The 21,930-nt window shown below is 35.5% G+C and overlaps 1 protein-coding gene across 2 annotated transcripts; it reads left to right on the top strand.

Moving 5' to 3' along the window:
• Window positions 1–809: 809 nt before the first annotated feature.
• LOC135619691 (villin-2-like) lies at window positions 810–19,404 on the top strand. Of its 2 annotated transcripts, none has more exons than XM_065121953.1 (23): window positions 810–1,061; window positions 4,176–4,328; window positions 4,460–4,559; window positions 5,702–5,770; window positions 5,873–6,109; window positions 6,200–6,377; window positions 6,459–6,591; window positions 8,388–8,547; window positions 8,626–8,782; window positions 8,866–8,966; window positions 9,058–9,216; window positions 10,977–11,045; window positions 11,116–11,184; window positions 11,329–11,466; window positions 13,215–13,343; window positions 14,074–14,221; window positions 14,346–14,356; window positions 14,449–14,589; window positions 14,683–14,808; window positions 15,698–15,763; window positions 17,975–18,242; window positions 18,600–18,832; window positions 18,939–19,404. In XM_065121953.1, exons 2-23 carry the CDS (start codon window positions 4,273–4,275, stop codon window positions 19,050–19,052), a joined length of 2,862 nt encoding a protein of 953 aa, XP_064978025.1. In that variant the 5' UTR covers window positions 810–1,061; window positions 4,176–4,272; the 3' UTR covers window positions 19,053–19,404. The 2 variants fall into 2 exon arrangements, with proteins under 2 accessions (XP_064978025.1, XP_064978024.1); XM_065121952.1 differs by having other exon boundaries at window positions 810–1,113.
• Window positions 19,405–21,930: the final 2,526 nt, after the last annotated feature.

Raw genomic sequence — 21,930 nt, 5'->3', positions numbered from 1 at the left:
AGTAAAAGAGAATTATAACATATTTGATTAAGAAAAATAATTAATTATACTTTAAAATTTTCATAATTATATTCGTACAAGTTTTAGACGAGAAATAATCCTAGATCCTTATGTAATAAAAATATAATAAAATTTTATCCCTTAAGTTGAATGACATAGTGTCGATAGGGATGTTGACTATCTGTTAATAACAAAACTCATTTCGATTAAAATAATAATTGGAAATCTTAATGTCTAGATAAGTTATTGTCCAAAAATCTGAACTCTGATGAGATTCATACATATATATATACATATATATATATATATAAATACATAAATATATATGTATATGTATATATGTATATATATACATATACATACATATATATATATATATATATATATATATGTATATATATATACATATTGCGTCACTTACTATAGCTCTAATATATGTAACCGACTTGAAATAATTATAGTTTGTTATTGTTGTGGCCGTTAGATGCCACCTTTCTCATCCAAATAAATTTTTGAAAGCAAACAAAAGGGTCACTTTTTTCCTTAACCGAAACGTAAACTTGGGATCACTAAAGCATGTTAGAAAAACAATACTTTATGGATACCGAAATGTACTCTCGTAAACTTAAAACAAGGAGTATTTTTTAGTAAATTACTAAACAAAAATAAATAAAAAAATTTAATTCATGTCATCGAGTTAACTCGTTCGATGGAGTTAATAATGATGATGATAACAACAACTACAACAATAATAATAATAATAGCATAACGACCACTAAAAGCGAGACGTGTGGAGGAGTTGGGGGTGGGGGGCCGAAAGCGCGAACGGGGACGCTACTCGTTCGCTTTTCTTGAAGCTACGGCACACATTTGCAACTTCCTCCTCCTCCTCTCTCTCTCCCTCTCTCGTCGATACCCATTGCTTCCCCACCTCTCACGGATCTTCTCAGGTTAGCCGATCTTTCCGCCACTCCCCTCTCCGCTCTTATATCTCGATTCCACCTCGGGTGGATCGATCTCGTCGCCGTTGGCGTCAGGCGCTCCGTCGCTCCTCTCCGCACGCAAGTCTCTCGCTCTTCTTCTTTCCCTTGGAGCAATCTCAACCTTCTCATCGTGAGCTCTGAATTTGATCGACGATTATTATCTCTAGCATTCTCTTGATTGTAGCATGTAACTGCGGTGGATGTATGGAATTTTTGGTTCCATTTGGTTGGATCCTTATTTCTTGATGGGATCACGCACTGATGATTGTTGACCTTTTTGGTATAGCTGAGTTCAGCTATTAGGACCATTGATTTGGTAATGAAGAGCGAATGTCTTGACCGTGATTCACTAATGAAGAGTGAAAGATTCGAGTTACGTTCCTAATTTGCCTGATTACTTTAGTTCGATAGTCTGCATATGTTGCTTAGCTTTCCCTGTGATACAGCCTATATAACGTGGCTCCAAAACATGTCACAATACGGCTAGCTGTTCATGGTTTGCTATTTATCCGGTCCTTTTTTCAAGTGCCTAACCCCAACTGTTTGGACTACCCAAAGATGAGCGTGTCTTTGTCCTTGAGGCTACTCAGATGTGGCATTTTGTTTTATTTTGTTTCTGAACTTGTAAGATATCTGATGTGGAGGCATTTGTAGGCATAATTGCAGTGTGTCAGGAACAACTTCGATGAAAACAGAAGATTCATCATTCACAAATCTAAGATGACATACTTAGTTAATTAACAAACTAACTTTCTTATCTACTAGGATTATCCCTGTTATCAATATGTGATAAATGTTGATGTGATGAACTCTATGCCAAAAGGATTCTTGCATTAGGATTACTTTGTCAGCCATCATTTACTAAAAGCAATTGGCATTTTAATGATTGCTTCTTTGTCTTTATCATGCTTTAATCATAGTCATACTTTGATTAAATTTGTGAAAGTTCAAGACTGCAATAAACTATTCTTTCAAATTATTGATCTAATAATTTGAGTATCCTTTGAATTCTTGTTTTCTTGCTTATTATCCATCTTCCATTGGAAATGATAGACAATGTTGGAGTTTCATACAGTGATTTTACAGAAATTTGATGTAGACAGATGATATGAATGCTGGCTATGATTGATATAGTAAGACCATTTATAATTTCTCAGTTTTGTCTTTACAAATGCGGAATTGTAAAATTAGCCTATTTCAGAGTTCAGAATCATTTAAGTTGAAGCTCTACAATTTCTTGTCAACATTTGATTTAAATTTTCTTTGTCATTGTACACCTTTTTTACCATATTTTTTTGTTTCTCTTTGATCAGATTTGATTTTATTATTTTTTCACTTTCTTTACAAAAAATTATCCAAGGGTAAAACCCAAAGCGATATTTTTTTATTTAAAAAAGAAGAAAGGCAAGGAGGAAAATTCTTTATAAGAAATTTTATTTAGTAAATACTCAAGCATCACAATCAATGTTGTGATTTCATATTAACATGTTTAATGCTAAATTATTGACACCAAAATACAGCCAATTAATATAAAAAATCATAGGATTACCTTCTTTGAGTTAAGATTTACTTTATCCTAATTGATGGACCCTACAGAAGCCAATGTGGTTGGCGTTGTCTAAAACAATCTTCTTCCAAGTTCTTTCTGTACGTCTTTAAATAAATTGAAGTACTTAAGTAAAATTACTGATACTATAAATCAAGGTTTGAATACTGCCTAATACAGTTCGTTACAAGTGGTATTTATTGGTCTGACATGTCACCAATATACGGACCGGATGATATGCAGTACATATCAGTTTCCTGAGTGTTAATACACCAGTACAGACTGGTTCTGTACTGGTCTGAGCCCTGACCGATACAGTATGAGTATACGAAATCGTGAACCTTGCGACAAACCAAAAACTACCCACTTAAACTGCTTCTCTCACTGATCTTGACGTTAATATTTGCCATTTGCCATCAAAATGTTTGTATGTCATTGGATTGCGGATGACTATTGGTGTAAGACCATAAGCTGACTGCCTCGTGCTCAGGCCATGTGATTTTTTCTCTAGTGCAGTCAGTTCATTGTTATTAGTTCTACACAGGTGAGAAAAATAATTGGCAGATGATGTGCTAAGCTGTGTTTTGAATTTTGGATATCAAACCCATTTGGTACCTATGTCCATAAACTCGTACATACCATGTTTCGGAAAAACCATGAAAAAAAGGCTGAAAAATTAAATAAAAAGTTGCTATTTGGTATGAGGCCTGTACAGGGCAATACAAGCCCATACTGGACGCTATGCCTTCTACTGGGCATGAATAATACCTTAGTCCGCATATCGGAAGGTTATTGGACTGACAAACACTGCCTGTACTGAACTGTACTGGACAGTATCACAGACCTTGGTGCTAATTGTGGGTTGTCATATAGGAATATTACAATAATTAACTGCCATTTTGAGTTATGTATTCTTTGGTTGCTTTGATTGTTCCATTTATCTATTAGTTTTTCGATCATAAGATTGTAGCTTGCTGACATTTGAACCTTCTCTGACACAACTATAGGTATTTCTTTAGAAGAATCATCAACCCAGAGAATTCAGAACTGAAGATTCTCTAGTGGATTTACCTGATGCACTGGATTCTAGACATGACTCTAGAACCTTCCATTATATAATCTGTGCTCTGTCTGCCTGATGGAATCTTCATTCATCTTCTTTCTTGCTCAATTTCCTTGCTTAGTGAAGTATTCATAAAGTTCAGGAGAAGGTTATATATGCTTTTATCAGGTATAGGGATAACATTATGAATTTAAATGAATAACAAAAGTTAGGGAATATAAAGTGGTAGACTTTCACTAAAGGAAAATAAATCTCACTCCAAAGTATTTATCAATGCTGATCCTAGAATTTCCCTTGTCCTATATAAATTGGCAATGGACCAAACCACTAGTACTAAATCTAGAAGCTTCTGTGTTTTTTCAGGACTCTTGTGAACCAGACTATATGAATGAATCAGTGAAAATTAACTACTTTACCTCACTTGGCAATTGCAATCGTCTACTCATTTCACAACCGTTTGACTCATGTTGTCTGTCACTTTAATGCTGAATCTGTAGTTGAAGTTGCATGTTACAAGATGTGGAAGAGTTCTCCACAGAACATATTAGTTCTTGACTAATGACTATGTTAATTTTCTCTGCAGAGTGTCTTTGTTGCATAATTGACTGTTCCAAGCACATTTTGATATTGTGAAGGCATAATTTCTTTGTGTTTATTATAAAAGGCCTTTCAAATGCACAATGTCTAGTTCTACAAAATATGTTGATCCTGCATTTCAGGGAGTTGGACAAAAAGTGTATCCTTTTAATAAGTACTGTAAAATACACGAAAAAAGCAAGTTAGTTTCAGCATTAACTTCATAAAGTTTCTGTGTCCTTTTTCCATTTAAAGTGTTTACCGCCATAGCAATTGCTTAACAACACATAGAGGAACAGAGATCTGGCGGATTGAGAACTTCCAACCAGTGCCTTTACCGAAGACTGATTATGGTAAATTCTACTCTGGAGATTCATACATAGTCTTACAGGTACCTTTTTTCTGCTTCTTTCTCTATTTTTTAAACTTTTGTCTGAAGATCAGTGCGTTTGTCCCTTCACATGAGCAATGAAATTAAAACTATTGGGAGATGCAAGATTAGTAGTGCCTTTTTTTAGCTCTCACTACCAGATTATGCTTGTAGTCTGTAAAACAATGTATACTAGGTTTATAGTTAATATATTTGTTCATCTATCAACTGGAAAACTATCCTGAACAAAGATTACTTGATCGAATAAAATATTCTGGTTCTTTTATCTTTTTATTTGGATAAAGTTTATTATTGGATCAGGTGATATGCAACATATTTTGCTGTCTGGAGTGTGGTAGTCTAGCTTAGCATAATGTGAGTGAGTATCCAATAAGGTGCATCGAGTGTGAAAATTCTTGTTATGTAGCCATTCATCTTCTTTTTCATGGGCAATATCTAGATTGCTTTGGAGGACAAGAGCCTCATCTAGATCTCGAAAGCTGATATTTTCCTCTTCAATCGCATTCTCATCTTGGAGATTGAGGTCAAATTTTGGTTCATCTTTTTTTTTTCTCTTTGCAAGTGAGATAATCTTACTGATTAGACACTTGGAGGATGTGCAACCACATCTGCGAGTAAGATTTCAAGTTTCAGTCCCTCACTTGCTAAAACCATGTAGGCATGAAATATGCTAATAAGGATGTCAAACCTAATAAGACCTGAATGGTGTAATGTTGCTGTTTTACATTGTTGTGTGTACAACTAAATGAGGCTGCTACTATTAATGACTTGGGCTTAAGCATTTAGAGGCATGTGGTTAGGGTCCATTCCACCAAGTTAATAGATGAGTAGGTTGATGAGTTCATGAGATACTTGTTCTCTTTCTTTTCATGAATTTTCCATCTCACTGCATTGTTTGGGGCTTTTTAACCTAAATCATAACTGAGGATTCATTTGATATTCAATATTTTCTCTGCAACTGCACCAAAGATATTCTTACTCATGGGAGTGTGACTCAATGTTAGGAATAAATTTAAACCTGCTGCACATTGGAAACTTGGCTTTATTACAGAAGTAAACTTGGCTTTGTTACAAAAGTACACTTGGTTTAGCTATAATCTCTAAAGTATACTTGTTTTTATGTGATGTGTCCCTTGTTGCAGACGACTTCTGGCAAAGGTGGTGCTTACCTTCATGACATTCACTTCTGGATTGGAAGAGAGTCAACCCAAGTATGCTATTTAAGCCTAGTGATATGGAAGAAAAATATATGTTTTTATTTTGAAAACAAGATATATGTTCAGATACATTATTAAGTTTGTGAATTCTCACAGGATGAAGCTGGGACTGCTGCAATCAAGACAGTTGAACTTGATGCAGTTCTTGGAGGTCGTGCTGTCCAGCACAGGGAACTTCAAGGCTATGAATCTGATAAGTTTTTGTCATACTTCAAGCCTTGCATTATACCTTTGGAAGGAGGATTTGCTTCTGGGTTCAAAAAGCCCGAAGAGGAAGTTTTTGAAACACGGCTATATGTTTGTAGAGGAAAACGTGTTGTTAGAATGAAGCAGGTGCTGAATCTTTTCCTGTAGCTTTTATTTAGTTTTGATGTGCAAAATTGTGTTGCATGCATGTGGTGATTTCCAAAATTGTCTTCAAAGGTTCCATTTGCTCGGTCATCACTGAATCATGATGATGTGTTTATCTTGGATACTGAGATGAAAATATATCAATTCAATGGTGCTAACTCCAATATCCAAGAAAGAGCTAAAGCTTTAGAAGTAGTACAATATTTGAAGGACAAGTACCATGAAGGAACATGTGATGTTGCAATTATTGGTAAGAGACCTATATGTTATGGACAATATATGTTACATTTATGCATATTTCTTCGTTTTAATTACAACTTTGCATTGTAAGATGATGGGAAGCTCCAAGCTGAGTCAGACTCTGGTGAATTCTGGGTCCTTTTTGGTGGCTTTGCACCAATTGGAAAAAAGGTAGTCAATGAAGATGATGTTGTCTTAGAAATGGCTCCTGCAAAATTTTACAGGTATTATTTATATATTTTAACTCTTTATGCATGGTGCTTGTTCGAGTTCCCTACTATATGCTGAGCATTTATGCTGTCATACAAAACTCTAGCTTCAATAATTTCAATAGTCGCTGCTTGACTAGATCTTTAGCTACTATCTGTGCCTCCTATACAAAAATGGTTTTCAGTGGGAATTGGTGAGCATATATGAAAGCGATTTTTATCCTAGCATTGAATCATTTAATTTTTCCCAAGTTGCTTTATATGCTAAGTTTTTTTCAGTGAAATGACTTCTCTATGTAGGGGTAAGCTTGCATATGTTGGCCCTTCCCAGATCCTATATCGTTAGGAGCCTTGTGGGTTGGGCTGCTCTTTAGAATAACTCTTTTGCAAAGATGATTCAAATAACTTACCTTCCTCAAGTACATAACTTTTGTTCATGAGCCATAATCTGTCGATAATTAATTAGCTTATGGGAATCTATTTGTTCATGTATCTTTTTATTTTACTTATAAGCTTTTGTCATCACTCTGTTTGTGTATATACTCTTTCTCATCCATGTGTTTATTTAGAAACTTCAGTTATGAAAAGCTCATGCTAGGGAAAAGAAATTTTTGGGTTTTAATGAAATTGACTATTCCAATAAGATTGGGAATCTTTACTTTTTTGTTGTTATTTGAGAATCCTGTATTTCTTTCTATCATTATCATTGAATTGGTAACCACCAAACTTAAATAGCTGTAGTGTTTCCTGTTTGTGGTGATGTGTTAGGTTTAGAGGGGGGGCAATCTTGCGATGTAGAAGGTGAATCCTTATAATGCATGGTGGACCTCTAAAGTAGCCTTTTCGAAATACATGTGAAATCAGATAACTTGAAATTCCGATAGAGATATATATGATCTCCAATCTGTGATCTTATTGCAAATGGATCAATCTGTTGTCAAGTAAGGTAACACATGTTATATGAATGCTAAGAACAGTTGTTGACATAAGTGTAGGTAAAATGAGTCTTATTTGAAGCCAACATAAAAGAAAAGAATTTCTGATCTGATCAGGAAGATAAAGAAATCTAATGGATCTGTACCATTGAAAGACCTGCATATGACCAAACAGGCAGTGGCAGGAACAGGTGACCAACATTTTTTCTGATCTTTAAAGTGATCTGTTGGAAGAGGATTTGTTATGATTATCTCTTTGGAGAGTTTTCTTATGCTTTAGGCAGCTGGTGGCTCATTGATCACCTTTGTTGTGTAAATGCTGTTAAGGTAGAAAGAGGTTCATTGTAACTCAAAATAAGTCTTGGCAGGAAAAACAAGAAGGAAAGAGAGGTGGTTCCCTTGTCTTTGGTGAAAAATGATCCACAAAGCATTGGGGACCATGATTCTCATTTACTTTCAGCACAAATTAATTTTGTAGTCTCATTCTCCAGCTACACATGTTTTTGACCATTCCAAGACTTAAATTATGTTTTACCTTGTAGTTTTTCTTACATCAGAAATGAGAATTGTCGTGTGTTAATATTGCATATCAAATATTCTAGACAATGATGGATCTGTTCTTTCATATCCTTGTAATTGAAAGACTGCATGCTAGACATTTATCAACAATACACTGAATGGGATTCTTGATGCCAGATTCTTCTATTAACCATTGATTTCAGTAAAAAGAAAACAGTATCATGCATTAGTCTAGGTCTTAGTTCTTTTGGTGCTATCCCATTGTGAATGTAGTTTTCATCTAGGCTAATTTCAAGTTTTAGTACAAATATAAAGTTAATTATGCTATCAAGTTGTAATATACAAGTACTTCTGTAGTATCAATGATGGTCAGTTGAAGTTGGAAGAGAACACACTCTCTAAAGCAACTTTGGAGAACAATAAATGCTATTTGCTGGATTGTGGGGCTGAGATATTTATTTGGGTTGGCCGTGTTACACAAATTGAAGAGAGAAAAGCTGCCAGTAAAGCTGCTGAGGTATTATTTTTCTGTTAATTTTCTAATTCTGATCTGTTGTGCTTTCAAATTGGTGCCCGTAATGGCCTTTCCTTTTAGGACTTCATCATCAGTCAAAACAGACCCAAAACAACGCATGTTACTCAAGTTATTCAAGGTTATGAAACACATGCATTTAAATCCAACTTTGAATCATGGCCTGCTAGTACAGTGACAGGAAATTCAGGTGGAGAGGAAGGACGAGGAAAAGTTGCAGGTAAGAGTAAAATCTTCTGTAAAGGCACTGACTAAATATATTGTCCATTCTTGATAATTATGTATTATGTTGTGTTTGGGTAGCTTTGATAAAGCAGAAAGGTGTTGATTTCAAGGGAATCACAAAAGGCTCTCCGCAAAATGAAGAAGTTCCTCCCTTGCTTGAAGGCAGTGGAAAACTTGAGGTTCTTTTTATATCTTTTGCCTGTAGATTCTTGCATATGAAGTTAGATGGTGCTTGTTCTTTGAATTTTTAAGTTATGAAATCACTTGCAGGTATGGCGCATTGATGATGGTGCCAAGAATCAAGTTCCAAAAGAAGAGATTGGTAAATTTTATAGCGGAGATTGTTATATTGTGCTCTATACATATCATTCTGGTGAGAGGAAAGAGGACTACTTCTTAACCTCTTGGATGGGAAAGGATAGCATTCAGGTAAGTAGCAATGAGCAAATATCTTTGAAGGAAAGAAAAGAAATTTTCTTCCATTGAAGTCATTATGTAATTAACTCTTATATGGATCTTTACCCTTCAAGACATAATTTATCTGTGTTAGTGTTAGATGTATATCCAATTTTATGATAAACTTTTTCTCATGACCCTTTGTCTTCTGCTTTTGTAGCGATTGACAGCTTAAGTATTACCACCCTAGGCTTTGTCCAACATGGTCCAAGATCATGAATAAAGGGTTAATGCTATTGCCAAATGGTAGGCTTATTGTCTGGCAAAGCTTCATAATGATCAACTTACCGTCCAATATACTTGATACAGTGAACTTACCGGATGGTAAGCTTTATTTCAGAGTCTCAGACCACATGAAAAATTGTCTAGTCCATGTACCAATCGGCTGTCAGAACAATAAATACCAATTCATACCCAATCTGTTTTGTTGAAATCTGTAATCTTGATCAGAAGCATGATTAGAAATTTATAATTATAGTCATATTAATTGATGCTTGCTATGGCACAAATTAGCTTTTATCAGTTAATCCTCTCACAAGAGAAACTACTATAGGTAAATCTAAAGTGCTGGCTAAATGACCTTCCTCTACACCTGTTGCTCGGGAGTTTACGCCATTGCATCCAATATTTTCTTGCCTAAAGTGACATAAGTATTGAATATAACACTTTGTTATATTAGTGGCATGGCATGCCTTGTTGGACCTTGGGGCATGATACTATTGCCAATTGGATCATGCATAGATGTGGCATGTCTTTGCATTGTGCACCTCATTGTTTATCTTGTGATGGTGCATCCTCAAAGTTAATATAAAAAAATTTAGTTGTAATTGACTGAACATGGTTTTGACGAGGTGTTAAAACAAGGCTTCTTCTCCAATCTATTTGACATTAATGGAGGATTCTTCAGTGCGGTCAATGGTGTAGGACCTCATAGGATTGCTTGCTTAGTGTCATTTTGGTACCAAATTATTGGGAGTTAATATCAGAAAAATTATACTCCTAAAAAATCTAACATGTAGAAAACTAAATTATTTAATTGCTAAAAAATGCTGTAAAATTTATTGGGAAAAATAAAAAGGATGATGGTACCTCTATGTTCTTAGGGGATTACAAGGTTCCCTCGTTTGTACTTTTAACTTGTATACTCTATCTAGACTAGAGAAAAGTTAAATTCTTCAAAATGCCCCTGAGATTGCTTCTACCCTTCTCATATGTTCTTTTGGTTGGTTCCCGATTTTGGACCCCACCTGGTTGCTTGTTGGATGATGGGATCTGTGTGCCCAAGGATAAAAAACCTGATGTGGCCTTGATAGGATTGGAAACCTTTCTTCCTTACTCGAACCAAGACTCTCATATCCTATAGGATAGCTTTTACAAACAGGGAGTGCACACGAGAAAGGCAGTTGCCACACGTGGAAAAGATGCAGGGATTAGTGGGTTGCTACAAATGACACTTTTTTATGAGTGTCCTCCTAATTTATCATCTCAGTCATTATGAATTTTCCATATTCTTTTATGAATCTCAGCAAGCCTAGGATATCCTGAATTGTTTCTCTTAATCATCTACACAAACTTAATTGACATTCCAGGTTTAAGTGCAAGATCTTACTCCCAACATAGTTGCATGTCTAGGTCCAAGAGTTTCATAACTAATATTGCATGAACAGTTCACTTAACTTGTTAATTAGGCTTGGTTCACTTGGTGCAAATAACATGATATTGTTTCTTTTCAGGATGATCAAATTATGGCTACTCAGTTGGCTACTACTATGTGGACTTCCCTAAAAGGAAGACCAGTGCAGGTTTTTGTTATTGATATTTTATTCAGAAGATGAGAAGCAGAAGCAAGTTTATTGAGTATGCCTCTTGCAGGGTCGCATTTTTCAAGGGAAGGAACCACCACAATTTGTTGCACTCTTTCAGCCTCTGGTTCTCTTGAAGGTATGATACTTATATCATTTCTATCTGGTATGTAGGGAATTCATATGACGCTTTTCAGACCTGTTAGTGTCATCCTTTTATCGCATAAAGAGAGGGGTTATTTACTTATTTTATTTCACTTAATGTTTTTTCTTTCTTGCATAGGGTGGAATTAGTTCCGGTTATAAGACGTTCATTGCAGAGAAGAATCAGAATGATGAAACTTATACTTCTGATGGCATTGCACTAATCCAAGTATCTGGTACATCAGTCCACAACAATAAAGCAGTTCAAGTTGATGCGGTATGATCTTGTGAATCTTATACATTAGTATATTTTATCAATTTGAACCTTCTGCATCCTCAATTATGACACAAATAAAATAATGTAACAAAAACTTGGTTTATGCATAAGTTGTCATCTGCGGCTGTCGGAAGCAGAAAACAAATAATTGATTATCAGAATTATATCATTATGTATGAGACAAGAGGTTGTTGGTTTTGTGGTAAGAGTAAATATGATGATGCTAATGTGACACTGCATGTACCATGTCACCAGTCAACATGCTGTCTTTGTTGACCAGCACATGGAAAAATTAGCCCGACCATTTGTTGGTGTAATTGGCATTGCTTGGCACAGTTCAGCATGTACCATTCTGTGTTGGCCAGAGTAAATATCTACACTTTAATTGCTCAAACTGGTATTCTGCATAAACTATAAAAGATAAAGTTTAGCATAATATTCTTAAACTAATAATGAAACCCATAGGGTAATTGCAGTTGAAAAAAAAAAAACTAATATGATAGGAGATGAATAATGATCGTGTTAAATTTAAACATAATCAATGATTGTTTTATCACTGAATTTAAATGGAGTAGCTTCCATTATTCTCTTACCTGTCTGGTTAAGTCTATAGGAAGCTTCTTGAGTCAAATTTAATGTTAAGCCTTTGTGGATGAACAAAGTTTTGAGCTCCCAAGAACCTCTCTAGCACAGGAACCATATCTGATATGGGCGGGTAGCCTCATTTTCCTAATCGAAATTATCAAAATCATGAAAGTGCCTTTAATATATTACTTGCTATATTTTAACCTAGTTTGTCTATTTGAAATAGCTTGAAACAAGAACTAATGAGTAGCAAGTTTATGAAAGAAAAGTGACTTTGTGAATTTTAAAATTAAGTTGCTGAATTATGACTAACTAATTAGAGGGGCAAGTGACAAAATTATTATTGTTGTCTGAGCCCAATTATTTTCCCCTTTTGCCTATCTCTGGTTTATATGGTACAAGGAAAAACTTTACATCTATCCTGTCTGTTGGACATAGAATCCTTTTAGCTTTCTAAGTCACAGTGTTTTCAAGTTCCTATGCTAATTAATTTATCCATCAAGTCTCACTTGTCACAACTTAAGCCAGTAGCCAACTGGAATAATAACTAAATGTTTCGGCTTAGTGGATGAAAAGTTGAACCAAATGTTTTGGAGTAGTTCACGGTTTTATACATGTACCTATTCATTTAATAAAAAATGTCCTCCAATTCTGTTATCTAAGAAGAGCAGTTACATACAAAACATCTTAGGCTTCGTGAACACACATTTACCTGAGACAATAGCATTATGTCAGAGGGCACCGAAAATTTGTAAATGAAGTTATCAGATACATTGTTACTGGCTGATTGTCAGCAATATTCTGGAGAAGCAATATATAAATTTCCACAAGTAGGACATTTTGGAGCTATGGTTGAATGCATAATAGAAGGTTGGTTCACCAAGGAGAAGCACAAAAATATATAACCTGACACCTGACGCTCCTCAAAGGTTTCGGTTAATAATCGGCTGCATCAATGCCTTTTTAAGGTGGTCCAGCCACACATTAAGCTGTCTTGGCAGATGAGCACAAGAGAACCTGTTAATCTTCATTTTTATTTAACAAAAGCATCATTCTCATTTGGCTTGAGATTTCATTGGAATAGTCTTGATACTTGCATGTGAATATACATTAGATAACTAAGCACTACAATTACACTGACATATAATCTTTTTTGTTTTTAGGTGGCAACATCATTATGTTCCACTGATTGTTTTATTTTGCAATCTGGGAATTCACTATTCATATGGAATGGAAGTTCAAGTACACATGAACATCAACATTGGGCTGCAAAAATTGCAGAATTTTTAAAGGTAAAAGTATGCAAATAATGTATGATCTCTTGGTTCATTGTTATCCTTTTTATCCCATGTGAAGCCAACATGCGATACTCTCTTTCATTTGACAGTTTTGTCATCGGTCAATGGAAAGTGGAAATAGTATGTAGTACACATAGATTACTTTGAGGTTGAACTAATCCATCTTTGCAAAATTTCTGGGTTGTAGTTGGTACTTGGCTGCCTTTCCAGTTAATATGTCCACATAGTTCGATTGAAGTTTGTATTTTGGCTGCCTCTCATTGTGGCATGGTTCAAGTTTGATAGATTTTGGTGCAGATTGTTGGGAATTAGTTCTGGTATATTATTGCTCAAACCCATTTTGTGTCTGTCCACCAGTGGTTACTGTTTTGGGTCTTTGCATAACCACACTACATTTGACATCTATGTGTAGGATTTAGGTATGAAAGAATGATCTTCTAATGTCAACAAACAAGAAATGAGAAGGGTTGCCCGGTTTAGATTTTGGCTTATTATTTAAACCACTTTTTCTTTGCCCTGTTTGTGAATTGGTTAGCAATGACACCAGAGTCTGGCTTGGGAAGCTTTTCAAGGACTTCTGCAATCGCAGACAGTATCTCTTTACTTTTCTGTGGTACTTTGCTATGTTACTGTATCTATATATATGCTTGTATACATATACATATATACATATAAGTGTTTTTTCCAACATCACAAATCAATAAGATTATTCTTTATTCTGCAGCCAGGTGTCACACTGAAGTATGTCAAGGAGGGAACAGAAAGCTCTGCTTTCTGGTTTGCTCTTGGTGGGAAGCAAAGTTTTACCAGCAAAAAGATCACGCAAGATGTTGTTAGAGATCCTCACTTGTATACATTTTCACTTAAGAAAGGTTGGATTGATTCCAGAAATATAAATTTGGAACAATTTCCAAGTCTTGACATATTTTGATCCTTTTTCATAATCTAATAATCTCAAATTTTATGTTCATTTGTTGTCAAACAATGCTTCTCCAGGAAAGATAGAGGTATGTGACTGCTCCCAACTGTAACATTTGATGGAGAAACTCATACCCAGTGCCTTTACTCATCTTGCTTGTATATTTCCCCCTTGTTGCAGGTGTTTGAAGTGTTCAATTATTCTCAAGACGATATGTTAACTGAAGACATGTTGCTACTTGACAGCCATGCTGAGGTCTTCGTATGGATTGGACATTCTGTGGATCCCAACGAGAAACAAAAGGCATTTGATATAGGACAGGTATAAACAGTTATCCTTCTTTTTATTTGTACTATAGTATTACTAGTGTTTGCTATTGCATTACTCTAATCTACCAAACTTTTCTTTTCCTAGAAATACATAGAGCTTGCAGTGCTGCTAGAAGGTTTATCCCCAAATGTACCACTTTATAGAATCACGGAGGGTAATGAACCATGTTTCTTTACAACATATTTCTCTTGGGACAGTGCAAAGGCTGTGGTATGTCTTGTGTCTCCTGTGCTTTACTTTGCCCCTTTTTTGGAGAATTTGTTTTTGTCTCTTCAATCTCAATTTAATTGAATAAGCTCATATTGGTGGGATAAATTATTCGACTAAGTTTGGAAACGTTAGATGTCATGCGTTGAAAGATGTACATAATGTTTGAGAAATTTACAAGGAACCAAAATAAAAGAGGGAACAGGTGATTTAAGCTTCCAAAGTAGAGGTTTAACAAAGACCTTTGAATAAGTTGGACCAATATCCCTGCTTAAAGGTTCCTTAAGGAAAGTTTCCTTAAGCTTCCCTAGTAACATACATTGTGACCAAAATCATGTGATTATATATGATAAATAGGAGATCCTTATGTAAAGTAACTTATGATGACAGACTATACTGAGCAACAATTTGATTTAACCAAAGTTAAATAACATCTTTTGTTTCCTCTGTGAGTAGACTCATCCTCGGTCTTGGATCTGATTGAGGCAACTTCGATCCTTGTGTAGACCTAGAATGCCATCCTTTTTACTGGTTATCCATCTTGCTATAGTTGTTGTTTTCCTTTGGACTTGGGGAAAAAATTCTACGGTGGATTTAGATCTATTTTTTACTCAATCAATGAGAAAGGTATATGTATTGTCGAAGCCATCATGTTCTCTTTTATTATGCATCCGTGGTCTCCCAAATGCTATGTATAATTATACTGCACAACAAGTACATGTAAAAAAAATGTATTTTCTTGGCATCAAGCTAAGTCATTGATTTGCGCCACTTGCTTATTTTGATATAAATCCTTGTTGTGCAAAGGAGAGTAACTTATTCTGCTTTCTGGTATGTACTTCATAAACTTCATATTGGCAAAAATGACAAACTGCTTCTCCATATCATGCAGGTTCAAGGAAATTCTTTCCAGAAGAAACTATCGTACCTATTTGGGGCTGCCATGCTTGCTTCAGAGGTAAATATTTAAGCCAAATTTACATAGTTAAAGTCCTGGTAAAGCTATAAGTGCTCTATCATTAGGATTAGGATTTTAACTGATATAGTTGCATTTAGTAAAATTAACTGCCAAGCTAACATCAGCAACCAGAAAAAGAAAAAAGAGAAAAATGGTAATATTTGAATCCTGTCTTTGGATCCTAATTATGTAGTTCTAAAGGATCAAGTTTTATGTTGTCCTTCTCCAACAAGAAAACTAGAAAAGGGTTGCAAATTTGTTTAAAACTTTTTTGGTATAATTTCATGTGTGTTTAATCTGTAATTAGTGGGTTTTCTTCTTAAATCTGAAATGTTTAGCATTGTTTGTGAAACTTCTTAGTTTGCTAGTACTAACCTTCAAATATCTACTGTTCACTAGTTCAGTAACCATGTTGAACCAGCCATGTTCTGTGAAAATATTATCTGAAGTTTACCAAGACTTTATGGTTGCTGACCATATGCCGATCCTTGATTACTCAACAAATAAACATGACTTCTCATGTTGACACCTGGCCTTCTCTTGTGCTACTGATAGTTGATACTCATCATTGTATGTTCCTTTTTTCTATTATTACGAAGTTTTCCACAAAACATATTGACTTCATCTTCTAATAATGGTAAAAGAGGCTTCATATCTTAAGATGGTCAGACTAACTTTCATCAGCAGTCCTGGATGACACCAAATTAGCTAAGAGCTCAAAAATGTCATTAGCACCTTTAGGTTAGGAATATATCTTTTAAACTTTTTATCATCTGTTACTCAATTATATTAGAAACTAGAAAGGACAAAGTGGATTGATTCATTGCCATCTTCTGTGTCATAGTGCAAGAAGTTATTTTTCATTTTTCCTTTTTATCCATGATAAAGGCATAGGTGTTTCAGCTCTGCTAGTAGAGGAGTGGAAGGGGAACAAAGCAGATGAAGAGAAGAAAATATAGAAATAGAAGAAATATGACCTTTTCTTATCACAATACCTAAGTCCATCATTGACTCCATTAAGTTGTCAAAAATGAGGGGAATTATGGTATGAGAAGTTCAGTTGAACCTTGATTCACAGGATAAGTATTGTTCTTAGAATCACTTATCAGATTAGGATTGCTTAAAAACATTGATTTTGTAACCAAAAGAATAAAAAGAAAATATTATATATGTTATTTTTATAAATTTTATGATACATGTATAAGATTCATTGAAGAAATTATTTGGAAAACTTAATAATATAACTATTTGATTTACGGTTGTTAGATTTGCTCACTCCTTCCCGTGCACCATCCATGGTTGGGTTAGGGTTCTCTCTAATTAATTAATGGATTCAGTCATAGTTCGTCTTATCGGTCTATATCAGTGTACCGACCAGCTATCAGTACAGTATGTATCGAACCGTATTGAGTATACTGACACACGGTATGATGGGACATACCAATGTATTGCCCGTATCAGTTCTCTGTTGGACTAGTATGTACCGCCCATACTGAGCGGTATGCCTCAATATGACAAACCTTAGATTCAACGTTGGTTGACTAGTTTATGTTTGTAGTTGGAGGGTGGGCCCTATAGCTTATGGGTTTGGTTTATATCTATAAATAGTTGAGGTGCAAGAAAATGGGGATTCTAATCAATATTATTTATTGGATTTATCCTTACTTACCCTTCCTTCTACATTTCTCTATTCTTTCTATGTCTCACCCTATTCTCTTCTCTCTCTCTCTCTCTCTCTCTCTCTCTCTCTCTTACACACACACACGCACTTCATTAGGGCAACTGAGGACCAAATGTCGCAAATGCCAAATCAGCAATAGCAAGTGCAAATAATCAAACTACGAAGGAATTGTTTTTTTCCTGGTCATTCCCAGTGCTACTGGTCTTCATAGTTCATCCTCTTAACCTTTGTGACTGCTTGAAACAAATAAGAAGCCAAAGTGCATCTTTCTTTCTTGCAAAGCATGTTAACCTTTCCATTTTCAACATTAAACTTGTTATGTTTTCCTGGTCACATTAGCTTGCAAATTACATTTGGCAACTTTTTGTATGTTAGTTGAGCATATTAGCTTCGGGGTTTTAATTGGGGGTAGAATATGTTTGACAATGTATAGTTTGATGCATATAAATAATTAAATTTCTGGCATCTCAGAGAGGAAAACATTTGATGATTCATTTTCACTTACTATCCATGCCTATGATTTGCTTCAGTCTAAAGATAAATCTGTCAGTGCGGATCATGATGGACCCACTCAAAGGGCATCAGCCCTTGCAGCACTTTCATCTGCATTTAATCCATCTTCAAATGCCAAAGCTACAGCACCGAGGCCTTCACGATCAGGCCAAGGGTCACAGCGAGCAGCTGCAGTTGCTGCACTATCTTCAGTTTTAACTGCTGAGCAAAAAAGGGGAGAATCAGAAACCTCTACAACAAGATTCAGCAGAAGCCCTTCCCCTGGTCCACGTGTGACTGTTAATGGTAATGTCTATCATCCATCCTAGGTTATTTCTCATGTTTCTCTTTGCTAAATGTAGCTGCCCTACAGTACATACCATGTATTAGAACAAGTTCACAAAGATAAATCTTCTTCTAAAAGTGTCCATTGAGTTTCATTTTCAGAAATAAATATTTTCGAGACACCAAATGTTTCATACAAGGAAATAAAGAAAGTACAGTCACTGCCTTAGCAAACTTTCCAGTTTGCTGTCTCCATTGAGTCATTAATCAAAAACCAATGATAATTTTACACGAGATCAAAGACCTACAAGACACAAAAGGTATATAAAGTTTAGCATTTGTAATGAGAATTTTTCTGATTATGATTATCTATTGCAGATTCCACCAAGACTGAAAGTGCAAGCTCAGAATCTGAGCAACCTCTTGAGCTTTTAGCAGAGAAGGAAGCCATAGAAGGAGATGGATCTGCGTCAGAAAGCAATGATGCAGATTCTGAGGTGACAGAGGAACCAAAGATAGATGAAAATGGGGCTGAAAGTACATACAGTTATGAGTGCTTGAAAGTCAAGTCCAGCAATCCTGTCACAGGAATCGATTACAAACGAAGAGAGGTACATAAATCAAATAATTTTTCCTTCCCGGTGGTTCTTTGATGAAGAAAGATGTAGAGGTGACCATAGATTTTATTCAGCTGTTGTAACCTTTTGCGTTTTGCAGGCCTACTTATCGGATGCCGAATTCGAGACAGTCCTGGGCATGACTAGGGAGACATTTTATCAACAACCCAAGTGGAAGCAGGACATGCAGAAAAGAAAGGTGGATCTCTTCTAAGCTTTTGCAGTCTGGAGTCACAGAACCTATCCCATTCGTTCTACTTTCATACTATGCTTAGTTATCCGCTTGCTCTGTTCTTCTCCGGCATTTGGTTCTCTGTTGTTTCGTAGTCACTTCATGAATGTTACAGTTTGCTATTTGTTGACGAGCAATGCATTTGTTTTGGGGTAAGTTTAAAGGTCAATAGGCATTCTTTTATTCGTAGCAATCATTCAAGTTTGGCTGCTCAAACATATAATTTGTTTGTTCCTGTAAAGGTCCATATGTACTTATTTTGTGCCTGATAAATATGGACTCTGTATTAAGACTCTCAAGCACACTATTATAACAAGACTCTTTTTAATGTTTATATTTTTGGCATTGGCAAATGGGCTATATATGTGCATTAATTAAAAATTGTTTATGTGTAGGTTTCTTAACGCTTCTACCATCGTTTTTCTTCTTCCTCTTTCACCTTTCTCGTTTTGCAGTTCTGATTCCTCTGCATCTCTTCTCTTCCGCTCCATCTATCTACCTTTCTCTTCTCGTCTTATCCCTCCTCACCATCAACTCAGAGCGACTATTCTGAGAAATCAAAAGCTAAGGCTAACACGTAAGATGTTGTGGTCTTGCTGAATTTAATTGTTATTAAGAAAAAATATTATTAATATCTTGGTTAGTTTGATGTGATGTGAAATCGTATGCGTAAGATTATTCAAGGTGAAAACGATGAGCTTTTAAGATGTTACTTGCACGAAGACAAAGGTCTTAAGAGGTTTTCTGATTCGATCCTTTCAACGCCTAAATTTATAAATCGAGATATACAAATACGGGCATAAGTAATTCCTAGTCATCTCTTTTTTCTATGTTAAAGGTGAAATTTTATATTTGGTTATAAAAAGTAAGAAAGAAATTTACGATTATTTTTCTTATCATAAATAGTAAGAATGAAGCTTGTGATTGTTTTTCGAGTCATAAATGACAAAAAGAAAGCTTTGTTTTCTCCCTTTATAAGCATTACATTATGGTGATATGTCGGATGATTAGTCAACAATATATCCATTATTATCTGTCCCCCATAAAAGCGTGCTTTTGGGCTTCTACGAGAGAGGCTTGAAGTGTGGTATTTAGTTCATCCGACATAGAGCGTTTGAGGTTTTCTCTCGTGGATTGGGTTTTCCCAATTTGCGTGCCTTGGATATATTTTATTTACGTTTTTGCATGGCAAATTTCTCTTCACGCGAGTAAGATTGTCTCAACTCACGCGCTTTAGGCATATTTGATATTGCATCTCCATTATAGTAGATTTCTCTTTATGGGGATTGGGTTTTCTCGACTTACGTACCTCGGATATATTTTATCTTGTGCTTTCGTTATAGTAGATTTCTCTTCATGCATGTTGGGTTTTCTCGATATGCATATCTCGAACATATTTTACCTTGTGCCTCCACCTTGATAGATTTATTTTCACATTGGTCGGGTTTTATTAACGCACACATCTCAAACATATTGTACCTTATGCCTCTACCATGTTAAATTTCTCTTCATGCGGATTAGGTTTTCCCAATTCACGTGCCCCATACATATTTTATCTTGTGCCTCTATCATGACAGATTTCCATTCATGTGGATCGGGTTTTTATAATGCATACACCTCGGGTACATTTTACTTGTGCTTTTGTTGTGATAGATTTCTCTTTAAGGGGGCAAGTTCTCTTGATGCATGTATTTTAAGCATATTTTATCTTGTGCCTCTATTGTAATGGATTTCTCTTCATGCGAGTTAGGTTTTCCCAATACACGTGTCTTGGACACATTTTACTTTGTGTTTCTACTATGGTAGATTTCTCTTCATGTGAGTCAAGTTTTCCGATGCAAGCATCTCGGGTATATTTTACTTTTGTGCCTCAATCGTGGTAGATTTCTCTTCATGTGAGCCAAGTCCTTCATATGATGCATTTTGAATCCATTGTTTGACATGTTTTAAATCATTTATCTAACACTTATCGAGTCCTTAATTCACTGGTGTTTCTTTGGAAGTATCTCAAGGGAACACTTGTCTCAATTCTAGGAGGAGAGAGGCTGGCTCCCTCTATATAAATCTCTCTTCACCTTATGTGTGAGGTTCATTCCTCCATTTGAACCTCCAAAGCCTCCTTAGAAATCTTCTTTGCTTCATTGGGAGAGTTGGTTCTCACCCTACATGGCGAGTTGGTCCTTGAGTCTCTTATAGTCCTAGCATCGATTCAACAACAGATCGATCTTTTACCATTATACTCCTCCATCCCGTTAGGTCGAGATGTCTCTCCTTTCTCATATAAGTTCCTCTTAATCTATTGGCCATCAGATAATCGAGGTCAATATTTCGTCTTTGAACAACCCAAGGGTAGAGGAAGTTCTGACCTCCTCTTTATTGAGGGAGGTAATTCTCGTGAACCCAAAAGTTCTTCGAGACTTTGAGTCTATAAAAGGCTCACATGACTATGATTTAGTAGTGAGTGCACCACTTCTTAATTACCTATGAGTTAAGTATTCAATCTCGATCAAGTTTGACTTGAAAGTCTCTAGACTTCGTCAGTATCCATTCTGCTAGTTATAGGTGCTCTGCAAGCCAATCACGTGAGTAATAGCGTGTCTAATTCATTTCACAATCTTTTTTAGTTAATATTAATAATGATATTTTCTCACTTTATATTATATGATGAATATATCGTTATATCGTTAAATCTATGCAATGAGAATTGGGTCATGATAACGAGACCAATTCGCCTTTAAATACAGATAATAAATATTCATGATCATAAGTTATTAAAGACGGACATCGAGATAATCAGACAAACTAGTGTACTATATACTCATCCATATAATGGAAGCAGTTGGTCTCATAGCTGCTTATA

This window comes from Musa acuminata, chromosome BXJ2-8, assembly GCF_036884655.1.
Source record: "Musa acuminata AAA Group cultivar baxijiao chromosome BXJ2-8, Cavendish_Baxijiao_AAA, whole genome shotgun sequence".
NCBI lineage: Eukaryota > Viridiplantae > Streptophyta > Magnoliopsida > Zingiberales > Musaceae > Musa > Musa acuminata.
Note: the sequence above shows the minus strand (reverse complement) of the source record. Positions and strands in the feature narration are given on the sequence as shown.

Excerpts from the sequence above, each read along its gene's own strand:
- LOC135619691 (XM_065121953.1), top strand. The coding sequence starts at position 4,273 with ATGTCTAGTTCTACAAAATATGTTGATCCTGCATTTCAGGGAGTTGGA. Across the intron at positions 6,378-6,458 it reads ATGTGATGTTGCAATTATTG|ATGATGGGAAGCTCCAAGCT; the intron begins GTAAGAGACCTA and ends TTGCATTGTAAG. Across the intron at positions 8,967-9,057 it reads AAGGCAGTGGAAAACTTGAG|GTATGGCGCATTGATGATGG; the intron begins GTTCTTTTTATA and ends AATCACTTGCAG.